Consider the following 17,805-nt stretch of genomic DNA (forward strand, 5'->3'; position numbering starts at 1 on the left):
GATCATTTATTAATCACAGAAGGCCTTACATAAACACAAACCTAAACCTTTCTATTGGAAATTAGACCCTTGGATATTAATTTATTTATTTTTTTACTAAAGAGAAACTCCTTAAAGAGACTTATGGATTTTTTTTCAGATTAATGATATGGGAGAACAGACAACTACTGTGGTTTGGGACAAGTTTAAAGGTGTGATGTGTCACATACTTATAAGTGAAAAGAAAGGAAAATTTAAAAAGAGAAATAGAAGGTAAATGCCAATCTAATTCAGGAAATACAAGATCTTAAAACTGAACATAAATGCACACGAAGAGTGTACAGAAGACTTAAGAAAAAGAGCAGAACTAAGATCTCTAGAAGTCCTGCAGATACTTAATTCACTTCAGAAGACAAAGCGATATTATAATGAATATTCTGCCTAGCAAACAAGTATGCATAAATCAAACAAAATGAGTTATATATTGTGTTAAATGCAAAAAGGTAAAAAAATCCAAAGATAAAAAAAATTCTGGAGGACTAAAAAAAGGGTATACAAAACTTTATTAATCTGAACCACTGGACACAACATTCCTAGAAAACTAGGGAAAAAACTTGGAATCATTAGATCTTTTACTCTAGCAGTAATCCAAAATGGGATTAAAAATATGTTCCGCAAAGCACCTGGTCCTGACAGATTAATTAGCCTTTTTAATTATTATTATTTTTAATCAAAACAAATCTCACCTGAAATAGTTTTTCTGCATGAATAGAGGGCAAGTTCCTGCAACTTGACGTACCTGAGTTAACACAGTTAGACCAAAACCACAGAAAGACCGCAAACAGGTTGAATCATATAGACCTAATTCACTGATAATCTGCAAGTGTACTGGCCATGTACTGGCAAGATATCTGGGTTCACTGTAACCTTACCAAATCTAAGTTGATGTGTATACACACCCCACCAAAGCTACAACCACACTGCCACATTGGCTTGAAACGCAACCATGAAGAACCATATTAGATAGGTATGCAAAAGTGTTTCTCTATTTTCATACAAATCCCAGACAACAAGCATAGGGTTGGTTTTTTTGAGCTCAAAGGTAGTTTGTAGTCCCTGGGCTAGATCACAGAGCACAGATAAGGGATGTTCCCATGCCTTTGGAGAAAGAGGACCATGCACTTCCTGAGATGGTTCATGAACACTTTAAAGAATCTCCTTGGCTGGACTGAGCAAAAGCTGAAGAAGAGTGATTTTACATATCACCACCTCCCCTTCGTCCCACCCATGAGACCAATAGTGGCCCCAGCCCCACCGACACGAACTTGTACAGTGGACGCTCGGGTTGCGAACGTAATCCGTGTGGGATGCACGTTCGCAACCCACATCTGCACGTGTGGGGGTTGCAATTCGGCATTTCTGCGCATGCGCAAAGCATGATTTAGCACTTCTGTGCATGTGCGACTGCCAAAACCCGGAAGTAACCCATTCCGGTACTTCTGGGTTTCAGCGGTCCATAACCTGAAAAAACGCAACGTGAAGCGGCGTCTGCAACCCGAGGTAGGACTGTGTAGTGCTGGCCATGATGTCTTTACAGGGCCATCTGTCTGTAGACAGACCTCTCCTCCAAAATAGTTGCTAATTAATTAACTACTGTTCATTTAATCACTGTCAACCACTGAGTAAGGGGAGATAATGATGGAGGAAAGAGCCAGGTATATCTAAACTCGGCAGTGTTTCCAAAGCTACTGATGCATCCTCATGAACAATGTAATAACATAAACACACATGCTACTCACTCTGATTCCAACGACAACCCAATGTCTCCAGAAACGGTATTCTGGATTCGCTCTGCTAGGGGCATCTGGATCTACCATGATGAGAACATACTTCTTCCCCTGTAAAAAATATAGATATTATGTATTTAAAGTATTTCAGCCTGCTCTTCACTACAAAAAGCAGAGAAAGAAAGAAGAAAAACTGTTTGTACGTGTTTCATCTGGTGTAATGATGCTAACCGAAAGGTCGGGCGGCATTGTGGGATGGCGACAACGCCTCCCCTGGATCTGGTAGACATGCTTGAGGCGAGGGGTTTTCCTGGGCTTGGGTGATCCCTTTGGGGCTTCACTCAGGCCCAGGAAGTGGATAGCAGCAGACGCCTACTTGGCCAATGGCGGGTGGGCTGTGGCTCCAGCACCAGCCCCAGTCCTGGGGCAGATCAGACTGAGCCAGCAAGCTTAATTTGTTGGCTTAAAGAAGGTAGATTTCCAGGGGGGGCGCTGAGGCTTCCCCCCCCAATAAAATGGGGCGGTAGGCCCAATAAGTTTGGGGACCTCTGGTCTAGATCCTCAGGGGGAGGGGGCAGCCTCAATGCTCTCTAAATTTGTTTCCACAACAGACTAGTTCCTAAGCTTCTCACTGGTCACACACAGTGATTGATTGTAAAAGATGAGCAGAATAATTTCATAACAAAATCTAGAGGATTAGCCAACAGCCTTTTGCAGCAAAAAACTACTAAGAGTCTTAAAGACTAACCAGTTTATGACGGCATAAGCTTCATGGACTTAGCTTTGTTCTTGCATAATATCCAAGTGGTCTGTCATTAGGCAGTGATATCGCAACTGTCTCTGAAACTTTAACAATCTAATCTAAAGATTTAACACATGAAACTAAAAATCATTTTATGCTTAAACTGGTTTGCAAGGAGGGCATCCAGTTTCAAATGTGTGAATTCTAAGCTAACTCAATGACTGGGGTTTTTTATCTTAGCAACTCAGGGCTGGGGGTTAAATGTGGGCCTGGAGAGAGCGTGGATCACTAGTTTACAGGAGCGGGAAGGAGATCAGAAGAACAAAGGAATACTCATCTTTTTCAAGGGGGGGGGAGCTAATCACACCTTGGGCAGAGGTAATTCAGTTAGAAGAACAATGCAGTAAATGCATGAGCCCCTCCCTAGTGCATTAAATTAGCAGCTTCCCAACAGTAAATCTGATGTAAAGGAGGGGGGAATGTAATTAGTAATTTGTCTTCAGACAAGTCATTTATTAGCTCCTTCCCCTATCTGCAGGATGGAGATAATAATATTGGCCTAAATTGCAGGATTATTGTAAACATTATTTACATAAAAATGTGAAACATTTTTGAGCATTCTAAAGCACTATATAAATGCTAAATATAACTCTATTATATTCTTAGCAGAGAGCTGTCACAGAAGTGTTTGTGTTCGAATACATGGATATAACATAAAGCACGGTTGTATGATTTGGGGTGAGTTGCTCAGCAAAGCCTGTAAAGCTCTTTACATAAGCAGATATTTCCTGGATACCTGATTCCACATCCCCATCCCACTGGGGACCCACTCCAGGGTTCTCCAGCTCCAACTCTCTGAGCTGCTCCCATTCCTTCTCAAAATCTGACCACTCCATGACACCTCCATGTTGCTCATGACATACCAGTACCTACAAACACAGGAATTTGCTTTATGCTGACTCAAAACATTGGTCCATCCAGCTCAGTCCTGTCTCTCGCTGAATGGCAGGGGCTTTCCAGGGTTTCTGACTGGGGTCTCTCTCAACCATGCTTGGATATGGGGGTTGAACCTTCTGTATGCAAAGCAGATGTTCTGCCCCTGTGTCATGTCCCTTCCTGTCTTTTAGATTCCATTAGGAGCAACTTCTGATTCATTCACATCTTACAAAAAAAAAAAAACCACCAAAAAAAAGGCCAAGCAAATCTGCTGCTCAGCTAATATATATATTATGTCAGCACAATCTTAAGAGTTAATTATTGTGATTGGGGGAGATATAAAATTCTTGGTTTACCATGCTTGTGCTCCCTTTATTGGCCTGTACTTCCTTCTCACACATTCATGCCTAATTTCTATCCTGCCAACCATGCTGAAATTTATAACACCACACCTTAAATATGAAAATATTTTGAAATGACCATGAGGCAGGAGATTACTGGGGGTGGGGTGGGGGGAAACCTACACTGAAAAGTGTGAAGGAATTTGATTTCTAACTTTAGGTGGGTTCTTGGTTTTGCTATTGTTGTGAATCTCTCACTTCTGCGTTGGTGCCCAGCTGGTGGGAACAGAACGTGTAGTCATGGGACTGTCATCGTGTGCTGTCCAGGTTAACATGTAGCATTTCTATTACTATTAACAGACTTTCTGCTCCTCACTCCATCTGTTCTTCTAAATAATTGCAGTTGTACAGACCATGTCTTCACTGCAGGCAGGCTCTAGGGAGAGGATAGTGCTTTTATGCACAAAAAAGTGTTAAAAAATAATAGCAAACACAAGAATAGAGCGCAAGTGAAGTTAACAGCAGGCTTGGATTTCAGTACAGATTGTGGTCTACAAAGGCAACAGTACACACAGCTTTGGGGTGGTCAGATGAGACCCTTAAACAGGAAGAAGAGAAAGTTGGTAACCTTGTGACAATGCTGGGGTGCTTCATCTCCATTTGTGTATCAAATTTGTCATTTATATGATGGCAAATTATATATTCCATGCCTGCATTAGATTATTCTTTTTTTAATGCCATAGGAGGAGTGGGACAAATAAATTTCAGACTAGATAACACTTGCAGCTTGTAAGACAGAATTATATCCTTGCCAGCACAGGGACATGATGCCCACTGCAGGTGCAAGAAGGGCCACAAGAATGGACACAGGAAACTGGTTTTAGGTTGAATTAAGCCACAATGTTATTGATTACAGGAAAGAGTAGGTTTGGCTAAGGCACTGGGCATGTATCCTGCATCAGGCAGCCTGCCTGCTACCTGATAGGAACCTGGTGCTGGGGAGTCGCCTTTGGGAGACGTGTATTGGCCCACTGGTCCCCCTCCCCCATGGACTCCCAGACAGAGTCACCCCTTCTGGACTCTGCTAACAGGATACTCCTGCGACTAAGGATCCAGCCACATGCCTTATCTCCCAATGTTGTGATGAGGTAGGCAAAAACCTGCGAGCCAGCCAGTTTGCTTGCAGGAGAAAATTCCTCCCTGTCCCCGAATATGGTGACCATGTAAACCAGAGCTTTCCAAATTGTGTGTCATGAGACGTTAGTGTGTCAGCTGCAGTGTGTAGGTGTCGCACGAACACTCCCCACACCCCTTTCAGGGCTGGAAAGGGGTTAGTAATATGAAAAGTTTGGAAAGCTATGGTGTAAACTATAGCAAGGTCCATAGGCAACACACCTGCTCCCCCACTGGGTGGACCCCTAAGGACTAGGTCGGTTGAAAATCCCATGACGATCAGCCAAGAGGGTGGACTGCACCTGGCTGCCCGTTTAAATAGGCATGGAGTGGGCTGGAGACTGATTGGCTTGCAGGCACTGCCTGTCCTTACCTGGGAGCCCAATGCAGTCAGAGTTGGGTGGCACCAGGTGACCATCCCCTCCCCTGGCCACGTCAGAAGATGGCAGCCCTCTATGGCCACACCATGCACCAAAGAGCGCCCACCCAGAACCCTAGTCAGCAGGTATTGCTAAAGAGAAGGGAATCTTGAATTGGTCTTGTTGACCAGACAATGCTGCAGACAGGATCTAACAGTACTGTCTTCACATTTGTATCTGGACCATCTACCACTGCTTGCAGAGCTCTTTTGTTTTACAGGATCTGCTGTTCCAGGCCTCCAGTGTTGTCACCTGTACACTACTGCACTAGTCTGCAGAAGAAACTTCTCTACACTGGCCTTTTCCTCTGAAATGTGTGTTTTCAGTGCCCCCCCCCCACAATTTTTGTGACTATAATCTGTTTTAACTGTTTTGAATTCTGAATTCTAAATTGTAGTAACCCACCCTCATAGCTGCTGGTGAAGGGCAGGAAAAACAATTATTTATAACATACGCTCAGCATTCAGCTTACAGTTGGAATAGGTGAACCCAAACATCCCTCTGTGGCCTGTTGTGGAAGCAGTGACAGGTTTTATTAGGAGGCATAGCTCTTGAGCCACGCACAACGGCTTGCCCCTGCACAGCTTGCACGAGTGTCGTGAGCACATTCTGTGGTGTGCTCACACTGCGTGCACATGTTGCCACAGGATATTGAGGGAGCCCAGACCCTTCCTGGGTTTTGGGGGGGGGCAAGATCCCTCAGCACCCGTCTTGAGCTATAGGAAGCAATGGTCTGACAGCTCCCAAAAAACCAACCTACCTTCCTTCCTTCCTTTCCAGCAAATGGCACTGGAACAAACTGGAGGACCCCCCCCCATAATATGTTTGTTTCTTGCAATCTAATATTTTAATCAGCTGCAATCAGTTCTATCTGAGTTCTACAACCTTGGTGATGAGGGGGGAAGCTTTCTGAATATTCAGCTAAACATAGATAATGAGGGGCAAGTGTGTTGCAAAGAAGCTTCAGCACAGCTAAAAACCAACACCTTAATGTGCAGTTCACAAAATATTCTACCTGAGTCGCTGGGGGAGCTGGGAAAGTCTAAGATTAATCAGATAGGAACCAGGGTAGAGACTCCATTTGAAAATGAAACTCTCTTAGGAGTGGGTAGTTGACCTCTTATTTCTACTTGAATGACAGATATTTTGGATGTTGCATCCTTTGCATAGTGAAGCAGAGCCAGCCACTGTCCAGCCTTGATATTCTGTGTGCCTTAATTCCCCCATCTACAAAGGAGAAATAGCCACCTTACTGTGCTTCATTGCAATATTTGAAGGATTAATTAGTTAACGTCTGTAGAGTGCTTTGATGATGGAAGTGTTAAGCATCACATTTGAGCTACTAATTGCTTCTGGATGGGAGAAGCCGTGTATATAATTTGAGTTATTATTGTTAAAGGCACGAGCTGTTCAGATTACCCACAGGTTTGGAAACTTGCTCCGAGCAGGCAGGGACTTTTTTGAGAGCCACAGCCAGAGAGGCAAGCAGGGCAGAAGGAGAGGGATTAGTGTATGAAGACAGGCAACTTGAATAGATCCAGAGGAGATGGGGCAGTGCAGAAATTAAAGACTTATCCAAATGAAAGCAAATAGGGTGTTAAGTGACACACATGTAGAGCTCATGGTTTCCTAGGTAACAAGTGCACTAGGGAACTGCCATACATGCGCTATCTAATCAGCCTAGCACATATCCACAGCAACTGAACAATACCAAATAAATGTGTTGGGTCCAGGCTGGATCGACACTGGTTCCCTAAGAAATTACTGCCTGCCCTAAAGTACAATCTAAAAGGGAGTGGGGCTGGACTAGATGAATTTGAAAAGAAAAGAAAAAGTCAGCCCCATATCCATCTCTGCATAACAGCAGCCCAGGAAAAAGCTTTGCTGGCCTGGCTTTCATCACGGTGTTCCATTGCACCAGAAGCAGTTTAGTCCTGCTGGCCACATGACCCGGAAAGCTGTGGACTAATGCCAGCTCCCTTGGCCTCAAAAGAGAGATGAGCACCGCATCCCATAGTCACCTTTGACTGGACTTAACTGTCCAGGGGTCCTTTACCTTTACCTTACCATGCTATAACAGGCATAACTTCTAAAAATGTAACACAGGAAGGATTTATGTGTTCACTAACTTCTGAAAGCAACATCTAAGCTAAGATTAGAGAACAGTTCAACATAACCATGCTTATCTCAGAGGTAGAAACCTTCCCATGTTACATTTTTAGATATAGAAATGACTTGTGAGAACACGTCTGCTGCAACTAAAAAATGCATTATAGGTTAAGCTTCAATTTCTGCACAATCAGAGAAATATTTTCTATCCTTTTTACAATATTCTTACATGTTTGTTCAATGACAGCCTTGCTGTCATAGCACTCGTGGCAGGACATGTGCTTGTGAGGAGAAAGGCAGCAACAGCGGTCAGGGTGGCTAGAGAAGTTGTGATTTCAAAACACACACTAAAGGTTCACAAAATGGTGCAGGCATGGGAGGGGCAAAAAAGTTGCATCACTTTACACTAACTGCCTCACAAATAGCTTATACAGAATAGGCAGCAGTAACACCTGCATAAAAAAAAAAGAATGAGTTCTCTGGGGGAAGCATGTCATTTTCCCAGCTACAAAAATTTCACTTTCAGTGCCGTGGAGATGAAACACCCCTGCAACAAAAGACCAATCTTAGGGTAAGATTTCAGGGTTGGACGCAACAAAAAAGAAAGAAATGTGTTTATTGCGCAACAAACTGGATGTGTGGTATGGCGTCCATTCAGTCACTCTTCTTCACAAAGCATGAAAAGACCTGTTGTGAATTTTCATTCCTGCTAGTGGTATGAGAATTTGTTTTTGGGATGCCACTTGTAATTCTGCAGCCGATAGGCCCATTTTAGGTTGTGCCATCCACCTGTTGACGACAGGTGACTGTCAGGCACTTGGGGTGGGCATTGTAAGGGGCTTTGCCAGCTCTAAAATAAGCAAAACACCAAGCACAGGGCTGGCAGAGATGTTTCCTGGAACTCCATTGTGCCACAAATTCAGCAGGGCTGAAGTCGCTGCCCATCACTAGCTGAGGCGTGATTTCAGCCCATGTTTTCTGTAGGGATCAAGTCCCCCAATAGAGCTGCATCTCTACCACGTCAAGGGTGGGGCAGGTGCATATGGTTTAGGAGAAGCAGCCTCGTGATCCCAGTTTGGGAGGTGTGCAGGGGCCAAATTTGGCCCATGGGTCAGAGGTTACCCACCCTGAGGTATGAGAAGAAAGTATAGAGAACTTTGTTATATTGGTTAAGCATGATTTTATGATGTGTCAGATGAGCATGAATACCAGGGAGACCAATAGAAGCAGCTTGTGGCGTGACATTTAAATAAAAACCAAAGCTAGAAAAGTTTCAGAAAAGAGTAACTGGAAGCTCATCAATGTTCTGAGGCCAACTCCCCTATGAGAGGGAGGATACAATATCTGAGGCTTTTCAGTGGAGAAAAAAAAGGCAACAGGGATATGATGGGGGTTAAACAGTAATCTGATTTCAAATTTTGCAGAAGACAAATGCAAATTCTTACACTTCTCCATCCTGACTCCTGCCTTGCTGGCAAGGGGCTGGTAGGGTGTTGGAGTTGATGGTTTGCCAACCTTCACTTTTCCCTCAGGCCAGCCTTAAGATTACAGAGTTAATGACTTTTCTAATGGGAAGGTAAAAGAAAACCAACAGCCTACAAGCCCTCTTATCTAGCCAGTAAACACTAGTCCACTGCTCTGTGCAGCGCAAGGAAGCTTTCATTAGCTCTGGAACAGTCTCAATTCCAGTGCTATCTGTGGCACCGCAGATCTGTTTGCTATATAGTATTTATATTATACACATTCAGCCTCTTCTCTCCAGGGTCCAGCAGTGCTAAACCAGCCAAATATTTGTGCAGTATATTGTTCTAATAATAAATGATTTATTCAGCATCATTGTAGCCAATTTGTTAAAAGCATTTTCCTAGGCAGAGTTCATGGACACAGTAAAAAGAGATGCCATTTAAGAATGTGTTATTTTAAAATTTACAAAGCCATGACCATTACATTTTTAGGGGATTAATTGTGCACATAGTCATACAGTCCTATCGAATGGTCAGGTCAAGCATCCAGGGGAGAGAAGGCCAACTTCAGGGCAGGGTGGCACACACTTATTCAGATATTTCTCCAGGAGCCAAAAATGTAGTGTGCTACATCAACTCCTTTATGAGTCGCTATAATAAAGTTGTTGCCATTTTGAAATAAGGGCTTCACAGTAATAAAGCACACATTCTCAGGCACTACATTACATAAATTGCGTGTACACAATATGTATATATTGCAAAGTTTACAAGTTTACAAAGATAACAACAGAAAGTCGTGCGGCACCTTAAAAACATAATAGGTTTATTATGGCATAAGCCTTTGTTCATCATATGAACAAAGTGTTATTCTGAGTTGCAGGTACACATATTCATCATTATATATCACAGTTGTAGGTACATATACTCATCATTTAGAGAGAAAAGCCATTTATCTCTATATATATTGATGGCTTTTCTCTCTAAATTCAAGTAGTAGACTTTCATAGAATCATAGAGTTGGAAGAGACCACAAGGGCCATCGAGTCCAACCCCCTGCCAAGCAGGAAACACCATCAGAGCACTCCTGACATATGGTTGTCAAGCCTCTGCTTAAAGACCTCGAAAGAAGGAGACTCCACCACACTCCTTGGCAGCAAATTCCACTGTCGAACAGCTCTTACTGTCAGGAAGTTCTTCCGAATGTTTAGGTGGAATCTTCTTTCTTGTAGTTTGGATCCATTGCTCCGTGTCCGCTTCTCTGGAGCAGCAGAAAACAACCTTTCTCCCTCCTCTATGTGACATCCTTTTATATATTTGAACATGGCTATCATATCACCCCTTAACCTCCTCTTTTCCAGGCTAAACATGCCCAGCTCCCTTAGCCGTTCCTCATAAGGCATCGTTTCCAGGCCTTTGACCATTTTGGTTGCCCTCCTCTGGACACGTTCCAGTTTGTCAGTGTCCTTCTCGAACTGTGGTGCCCAGAACTGGACACAGTACAGTACTTTCTCTCTCAACTATTTCTGCCAACTCAGAATGTCTCTTTATCTTTCCATCCATGGCTTAATTCAACTCCTCCAACATCACAATTCCTCCATTTGGATGTTTCATTCCTCTAAACACCTGTGTGAAGGATTTATCCATTTCATCATCTGTTGCCTCCAATTCTCACCCTCCTGTCCTGGCATTCATATTGTTCTCCAAAGTCTATGTGTCCTTGTTTTCCATTTTATCCTTCTCTGGTCTGTTTTCATTCACTGTTTCATCAATCTCAGCTCTAATCACTTTTATTTGCTCATCAAACAATTGCTGAATGATGCCAACAGTCAACGGAATGTCCAACAATGTATTTGTCATGCTGCATATTCCTGGTCTTATTAATAATTCTGCCTCCACCTTAACATATCCTCAGTCTCCACCTTAACATTTTGACTCTCTCACTAAACTCTTTAGTGAAGGATTATATTCTTCCTGATGGCTTGTAGTCCAACTTTCTGGAGGATGTTGGTGCAAAGGTCCCCAACGTCTATAGTAGTTATGATGGTATTTCTTGGAGATTGTCATTAGATTGTAGTTTTCTCAAGAACTTAGTTGTGCCCCTTATAAACCACAGAGTATTGGTAGTACATCTTCTGAGAATGAAATCCACATAACCAGAAACCTCAACTGTGTGATATCAGTGCCTAAAAGCATCTGCCATCATCAGTTTCCTGATTTGTGTATTCTGTGGTGCACACAGAAGACACAATATATTTTCTTTAGAAGTACTATTCCTTAGGATTGAAACTATGGGCAAACTATTTACCATATCCTGATTAGGGATGTTAAGAATTCTGATGGAAACAGAAATACCGTATTTTTCGCCCTATAGGATGCACTTTCCCCCCTCCAAAAATGAAGGGGAAATCTGTGTGCGTCCTATGGGGCGAATACAGGCTTTCGCTGAAGCTTGGAGAGCGAGAGGGGTCGGTGCGCACAGTTCCCGCAGGGCTCCCTAGGCTGCGGATAGCAGCCTGCTGCATGGACATCGGCCAGCCCCACAAGCTCGGGTGACAGCGGGGAGGCTCAGCGCCGCCATACCGCTGTTCCCCGACCTGGTTTGGTTTCCCCGACCTGGTTTGGGGGGGGAAATAAAGGATTTCCCCCCCCTTTATTCCCCCCCCAAAAAAACCCTAGGTGCGTCCTATGGGACGGAGCATCCTATGGGACGAAAAATATGGTAATTTATGTTTGTTTATTTATCCCATGTCCAGAATTTAAATCAATCCAGTGAATACTGTTAGTATTCACTGTTGTCTTCAATCAGCAAATGATACATAATTAGTTACCTTTCCACCTATTGGCATTGTATTTCCTTTGCATTGCAATGAATGGTGTGGCATAAATATGTAAAATAATTACACAAAATTCTGTCACAGCAGACAGTGGGACAAATAATGTAGTTTTTGTCAGAAGTCAAAGTGCACTGGATCAGAAACATGCAGCATGCAGTGAACATGGGTCAGAACAGGAATGGATGCCTTCTTACATTCCTTAATCCTGATGATTAAGGACCAGACAAAATTGACTTGGGGCTGAATCTGGATCCAGTTTGTGAGCTGCCAGTGGGCTATCCCTGATCCAAATCAGATGATAGATCCTGCCTCCTGCATTATTTCATCAGAGTTTTTCTATACATGCTCATAGCCTTTTCTATGCACAGATGTCTTAGAAACCTCTTGAGGTGTGTCTGAAATGTTGATCCCTCATATGAAATAAAATAAGGTGCAGGTTTTAACATGCAATGGGTAAAGGTGGATTGAACATGCAATGGAACAGCTTCGAAGGGAAGTGCCATTTCTAAAGAGAATTAAACAGTTTAAGACAAACAAACCATTTTTTGTTTACAGATATACCAGGTTAAATTCAAGTTTCCATAATGAAGATAGCTGTGTTTGCCAGATGTAAGCAAAATCATCATCAGCAATCTTTATTATGGTCCAGAGACCCAACAAAACATTACAAATTAATACAGAGTTCATACAGTCTACCTCCAGGTTAATCAAGCACTTTGTTTGGAATATAGGGCTCGTTTGTTCTTGCAACCACCGATAAAAACTTTGCCTCTGCCAACGTTCTAGCTTTTGTCCGGTCTTCCAGTAGGAACCTGACATAGTGAGCCTCTGACTTTCCCGGGAAAGGCACCAGCAAGGGTAGTATCAGTTCAGCCCTGGCCTGCTCATACTTCGCACAATGCAACAAAATATGATCTATGGAATCGATGTCTTGAGCACACGAGCAAAGTCTGTCCTGGTAGGGAACTCCTCTCAACCTACCATCCAGCACTGCAGAGGGGAAGACATTCAGTCTAGCTTTGGTGAAAAGCCTTCGATAGTTAGGTACTGTTAGGTTTTTGATGTAAGATGTTAACTCAAAGACATACCCATATTGAACTCCTGCTGCCAGCGGACTACAGACTGCGTGTGACCGAGATCGCAAGTCACTGTGTGCATTGTCCCATAATCTTTGCTTTAAAACCTTTTGGGTGCAAAATCAGAATCCGCCCCCTAAGCTTTTTTCCATTGAGAGCAATGGAAGGGAAGCATCATTCTTAAAACTGAAACAAGCAGGGATGGAAAATAGGAAGCCTTGCCTCAGTGCTGCCTTATACGGTGCTGCAATATACCGTGACGAGGGCAAATTTATACTTTTCATTTTTCTGGAGATAAAAAGCAATTACAAATATAGGTTATAGATATAAAAATAAGTCTGTAAGGGACAACACTATAATTTCTCATCCTCTGTTTCCCCTCAACATACTCAATCATCTCTATCACATATGAGGTATAATTGGGTAGCATACTTAAACTTCCACTAAAATAAAACTGCTGGAGAAAGCCTAAATCAAGTACATGGCAGCAAAAAGAGACATTAAATGAAACAAAACAAAACAAAAATACTCTGCCTGTAATGGAAGTTTGGGGATTTCCTCCCCTTCATAAAAGTTGCTTTGGCTAGACCAGGAGAAATTACATTCTCTCCCTTTTAGCATGTAACCAGAACTGCTTTTATATCTGAATAATGCTGTCAATAAATTTCTTTCGAAAGTTTAATTATCAAAATCATGTTTAAAGCCATGCCACTCACAATATGTTTCTCAGCCTGGATCGAGACAGAGATGTGCCTATTCAGAGACAAGGAAGTCACCTGCATTAATGAAGGAAACTCAATACATTTTAATATCTTACCAAGGAGGAGGCAGGAGGCGAGCAGAGCCTTCGACAGAGCAGGCCCTTCCAAGCCAATTACTATCACACAGGGAGACAGGCAGATTGGTGACATTTGACATTTTCTGGAAAATATTTTCATGCAAAATGGCACCTCCATCACAAAATATTTTCATAATTCTGAGATTTTGTTAAGATCTCACTGGGGGACATTTACAAAAAAAAGAAGCAGCAGCTACACTTACTATTCTCTGACCAGAAGCTAAGGAATAGCTCTGCATAGTGATGGCCTTCCTGCCCTGCAATTCATCTTTTACTGGTATATATTTACAATTGTGAAGAGTAACTTAAGGGTCATTCACAATGGGTAACTTGCCAGCCAAATAACTTTACCTGGAGGTTGGAGGGAACATTCCTTCCCACCTTCAGATCATGTAAGATCCACTTCCTCAAGCTTAGGATCTCACTGTTAAATGGCTAAATTCAGAGGTCTCCATGGCACACATAAAGGCAGCAACGTTCATCAGACCAGATGATAAACAAAGTGGGGTGGGAGAGATGGGCATATGCTGGCTTTTAAAATTACCTAGCACCACTAAAAATTAATTTGTGCCTTTGCTCCTTAGTTTCTCAGCCTACAAAGGAAACTCTGTATTTTTTGCTCAATGACAAAGACAGACCTACGTAACTACCATACTGTTTTTTGTAGTTCTGGAAATGGGGAATCGGCCATTGGCCAAAAAGACTTTGAGGAACTTGAAGCCTGCACAGAGACTGCATTTGAGCTACATTCTACAATGGTACCTCGGGTTAAGTACTTAATTTGTTCCGGAGGTCCGTTCTTAACCTGAAACTGTTCTTAAGCTGAAGCATCACTTTAGCAAATGGGGCCTCCTGCTGCTGCCGCACCGCCAGAGCACGATTTCTGTTCTCATCCTGAAGCAAAGTTCTTAACCCGAGGTAATATTTCTGGGTTAGCGGAGTCTGTAACCTGAAGCGTCTGTAACCTGAGGTACCACTGTATCTTAAGACTCCTCATACTTTTACCACCAGTCAACATTCCCCCCCCCCTTTCCTTTCCTGCTTGACTCTGGCCTAATGAATAGTTTTGGAGAACTTGAAATATAATTTGGAAACATTTTGTTTCCAAAAGCAATGCTCTGGAATGAATTTAGGATTTTTTTTTCTTATGGGCCAAAACAGCTACCTTTTGTGCAGATCATAACAAATACAGTGGTACCTCTGGATGCGAACGGAATCTGTTCCAGAGCCCCATTCGCATCCTGAAGCAAACGCAACCCGTGGTCACAATTCGCCGCTTTTGTGCATACACGTGACGGCATTTTGAGCGTCTGCGCATGCGTGAGCAGCAAAACCTGGAAGTAACGTGTTCCGTTACTTCCAGGTCACCGCAGAGCGCAACCCCAAAAATGCTCAACCTGAAGCAACTTTAACCAGAGGTATGGCTGTATTGGTTCACCTGGTAAGCCACCTGTGACCTCTCCTCTCCTCCATTATTTTGCATTTGTTATTTGTTCCTTGATAACCTCATGCCTGGATTACTGCAATATGCTTTACATGGGACACCATGATGCTTCAACTAGTGTAGAGCTGACTTGTTCATTTATTTCCTGGGGTTTGGAACAGAGATTGCATAACTTCAATCTTACAGTATCTGTTTGCAACACAGGAAAACAGGAAGCTGTCTTATACGGAGCTGGGTCCTTGGGTCACCTCGCTCAGTACTTTCTCATCTCCATGGTTTCTGGTAGAGATCCCTGCCAAAAATTGAACCCGGGGCCTTCTGCATGCAAAGCAGCTGATCTGCCACGGGGCTACAGTTCTTCCCGGACAAAGGCAAGGTGTAAGTTTTTACCACGAAAGCCCTGAACAGGCTGGATCCTTCCCTTTCCTGAGCACCTTCTCTCATATTATTCATTTACAATAATTTTATATCACTCAATATGATATAAAACTCAAGTATTTTTCTTAAAAAAATAAAAGTACAAAAATATCATTCAATAACACTACCTAAAAACTAAGTAAAAAAAACACAGAACACTATGCTTGGGCATATTAATAGAGACAAAAAAGCACCTCTAAAAGAATTTGTGGGTCCTCCTGGTGAATTTACTGTGAGAATAATGTCCATATACAGTTGCCCAAATAGGCTGGCCTTACCTTATTACCTTACAATTCTGAAACCTGATGCACCAGCTTATCTCAGGGCGAACCTAAATTAAATTTCTAGAGCAGAGATTATGTGTGTGTGTGTGTGTGTGTGTGTGTGTGTGTGTGTGTGTGTATCTCACAAGATTCTATCTTTTACATATCATGCTAACAATGCCTATAACTGATCTATAAGTTTTACATGACAGACTGAGGGTGCAAAGACTTGGCTATAAAGAGGATCTTCTGGGGAGGGAGGCCGGTGTCGAGGCAAAGAGCCCAACAGAGATGACAAGCAAAGCCAACTAGTTCTAGTTTTGTCTCTGTCTCGCTCGCTGCTGAGTTCTACAAGGGTGGCAATGAGACTGAAGAAGCTCACTGCCTATGCCAGCCTATCCTATACTGCAAATATAATTAATATCTCACCTATTTCTTCCTGATATGATCATGGATGAAAACCCACCAAGACATTCCACACCCTTGTTCCTTACAATTTAATGGGCACTTATAATTTAGGGTCCCTAAATTAATTGAAGGAAGGCACCAGCAGAGAAATGAAGAAAAGAGGACTCAGAGGTTCACAGAAAAATAATTTATGAAGAACTAATTTGTTTTTAGTTGTAACACTCCTTTTCAAGGGCAATTGAATCAATCCAATCAAGACTGCAGACTATTTGATAGCTTCCGTTGCTTTATGATTTAAAGCACGTTGGACCTTAAGAACCAACTTCCATATACTTTTGAGGTCTCCTTTTCCCTTATTTCCCAAAATTAATAACATGTCCAGTCCTTGATTCTGAGATCACTATATACAACCCAACAAAGTTCACAGGAAGACTTTGGTGTTCAAACAACTGTGAGAAAATGGGAGTCTCTCTCTCTCTTTCTCTCTCTCACACTCTCTCTCCGAATGGCACGTTTTAAGCAGCTATAGCAATGAGGAACCATTACTTTGCTTTTTGAAAAAATAATAATCTTAAAGATGGGTATTAACACCATGAACTCCTTCACTATGATGAGAGCTGCACAGCAGCTGTAATTGCTGAACCCTGTGCTACCAGACACCTCTAAAAAGCTGAAATGACTTTAAATGCCTAAACATTTTAAAACAAACCTTGGAGCAATTCAGCTTCTACCTCCTTGCCAGATCTCTCTTTCTCCCCCCCCCTTTTTTTTTTACAGTTTCCAAGAGCTGTTTTATGCCTCATTACCTGCACACTGTGAGTGATGTCTGTCGGTCCTAGAGCTGTAAATACCTTAAATCATGCTTCATTAAGAATATCTATGGTGCTATTAAAGAGCTATAATAGACAACGAGTTAACAGATGATTAAATATGAACTCCATTTGTGTCAGTCACCAGCTTGCAGGAAAAGGCTTTAAGGTTTTTTTAAACTCACACTCATTAGCTGCTGAAATGTGGCTCAGTCAGGTGCTGTCGGTGGAACTGGGAGAGGCAACACTTGGCAGAGTGGCAATAATAGTTTCTTTAAATTAGAACAGTTTATTTCCTGTTTTGTTTGTGGAAAGAGGGGCAAGGGGCCATTTTCCTTTATCAGCAGAGCTTCACATCCCTGAGGAATCCACATGTCCCACTCCAGAGCTAAAGAGGACCAGATTGTGCCCTCCTTGCTGCCGGGGTTTGTTTTCCCAAACTGACAACCCTGAGAGCCCTTGCCTGGCTGTTTCCAAGCATGCAGTGGAATGCCACTTTGAGGCACATGCAACAGATCAGTCTTTAATGTTTGTTAGCCAGAGACAAATGAGAAGGGGGAGCAATCAGGACAGCAGTTCATTCCTGAAAACAGGACAGTGGATTTGCTGCACACATCTACAGAAACACTGTGCATTCTTACCTTGTTAGCTTTTGAAGTACCATATTTTTCGCTCTATAAGACGCACCAGACCACAAGACGCACCTAGTTTTTGGAGCAGGAAAACAAAAAAAAAATATTCTGAATCTCAGAAGCCAGAACAACAAG

At 42.6% G+C, this 17,805-nt stretch overlaps 1 protein-coding gene across 3 annotated transcripts in view; it reads right to left on the reverse strand.

Annotated features, from left to right (window-relative positions):
• The window catches only part of PEBP4 (phosphatidylethanolamine binding protein 4), a gene marked incomplete at its 5' end in the record, with an annotated part of 251,895 nt that overhangs the window by 146,014 nt on the left and 88,076 nt on the right, over positions 1-17,805 (reverse strand). For all 3 annotated transcript variants that reach the window (XM_083480758.1, XM_083480757.1, XM_083480756.1), the window contains one exon: positions 1,779-1,877. In XM_083480758.1, the coding sequence (XP_083336884.1) occupies positions 1,779-1,877 (99 nt within the window). The remainder of the gene's footprint in view (positions 1-1,778; positions 1,878-17,805) is intronic.

Source organism: Podarcis liolepis (genome assembly GCF_965112155.1).
Source record: "Podarcis liolepis genome assembly, chromosome: 16".
NCBI lineage: Eukaryota > Metazoa > Chordata > Lepidosauria > Squamata > Lacertidae > Podarcis > Podarcis liolepis.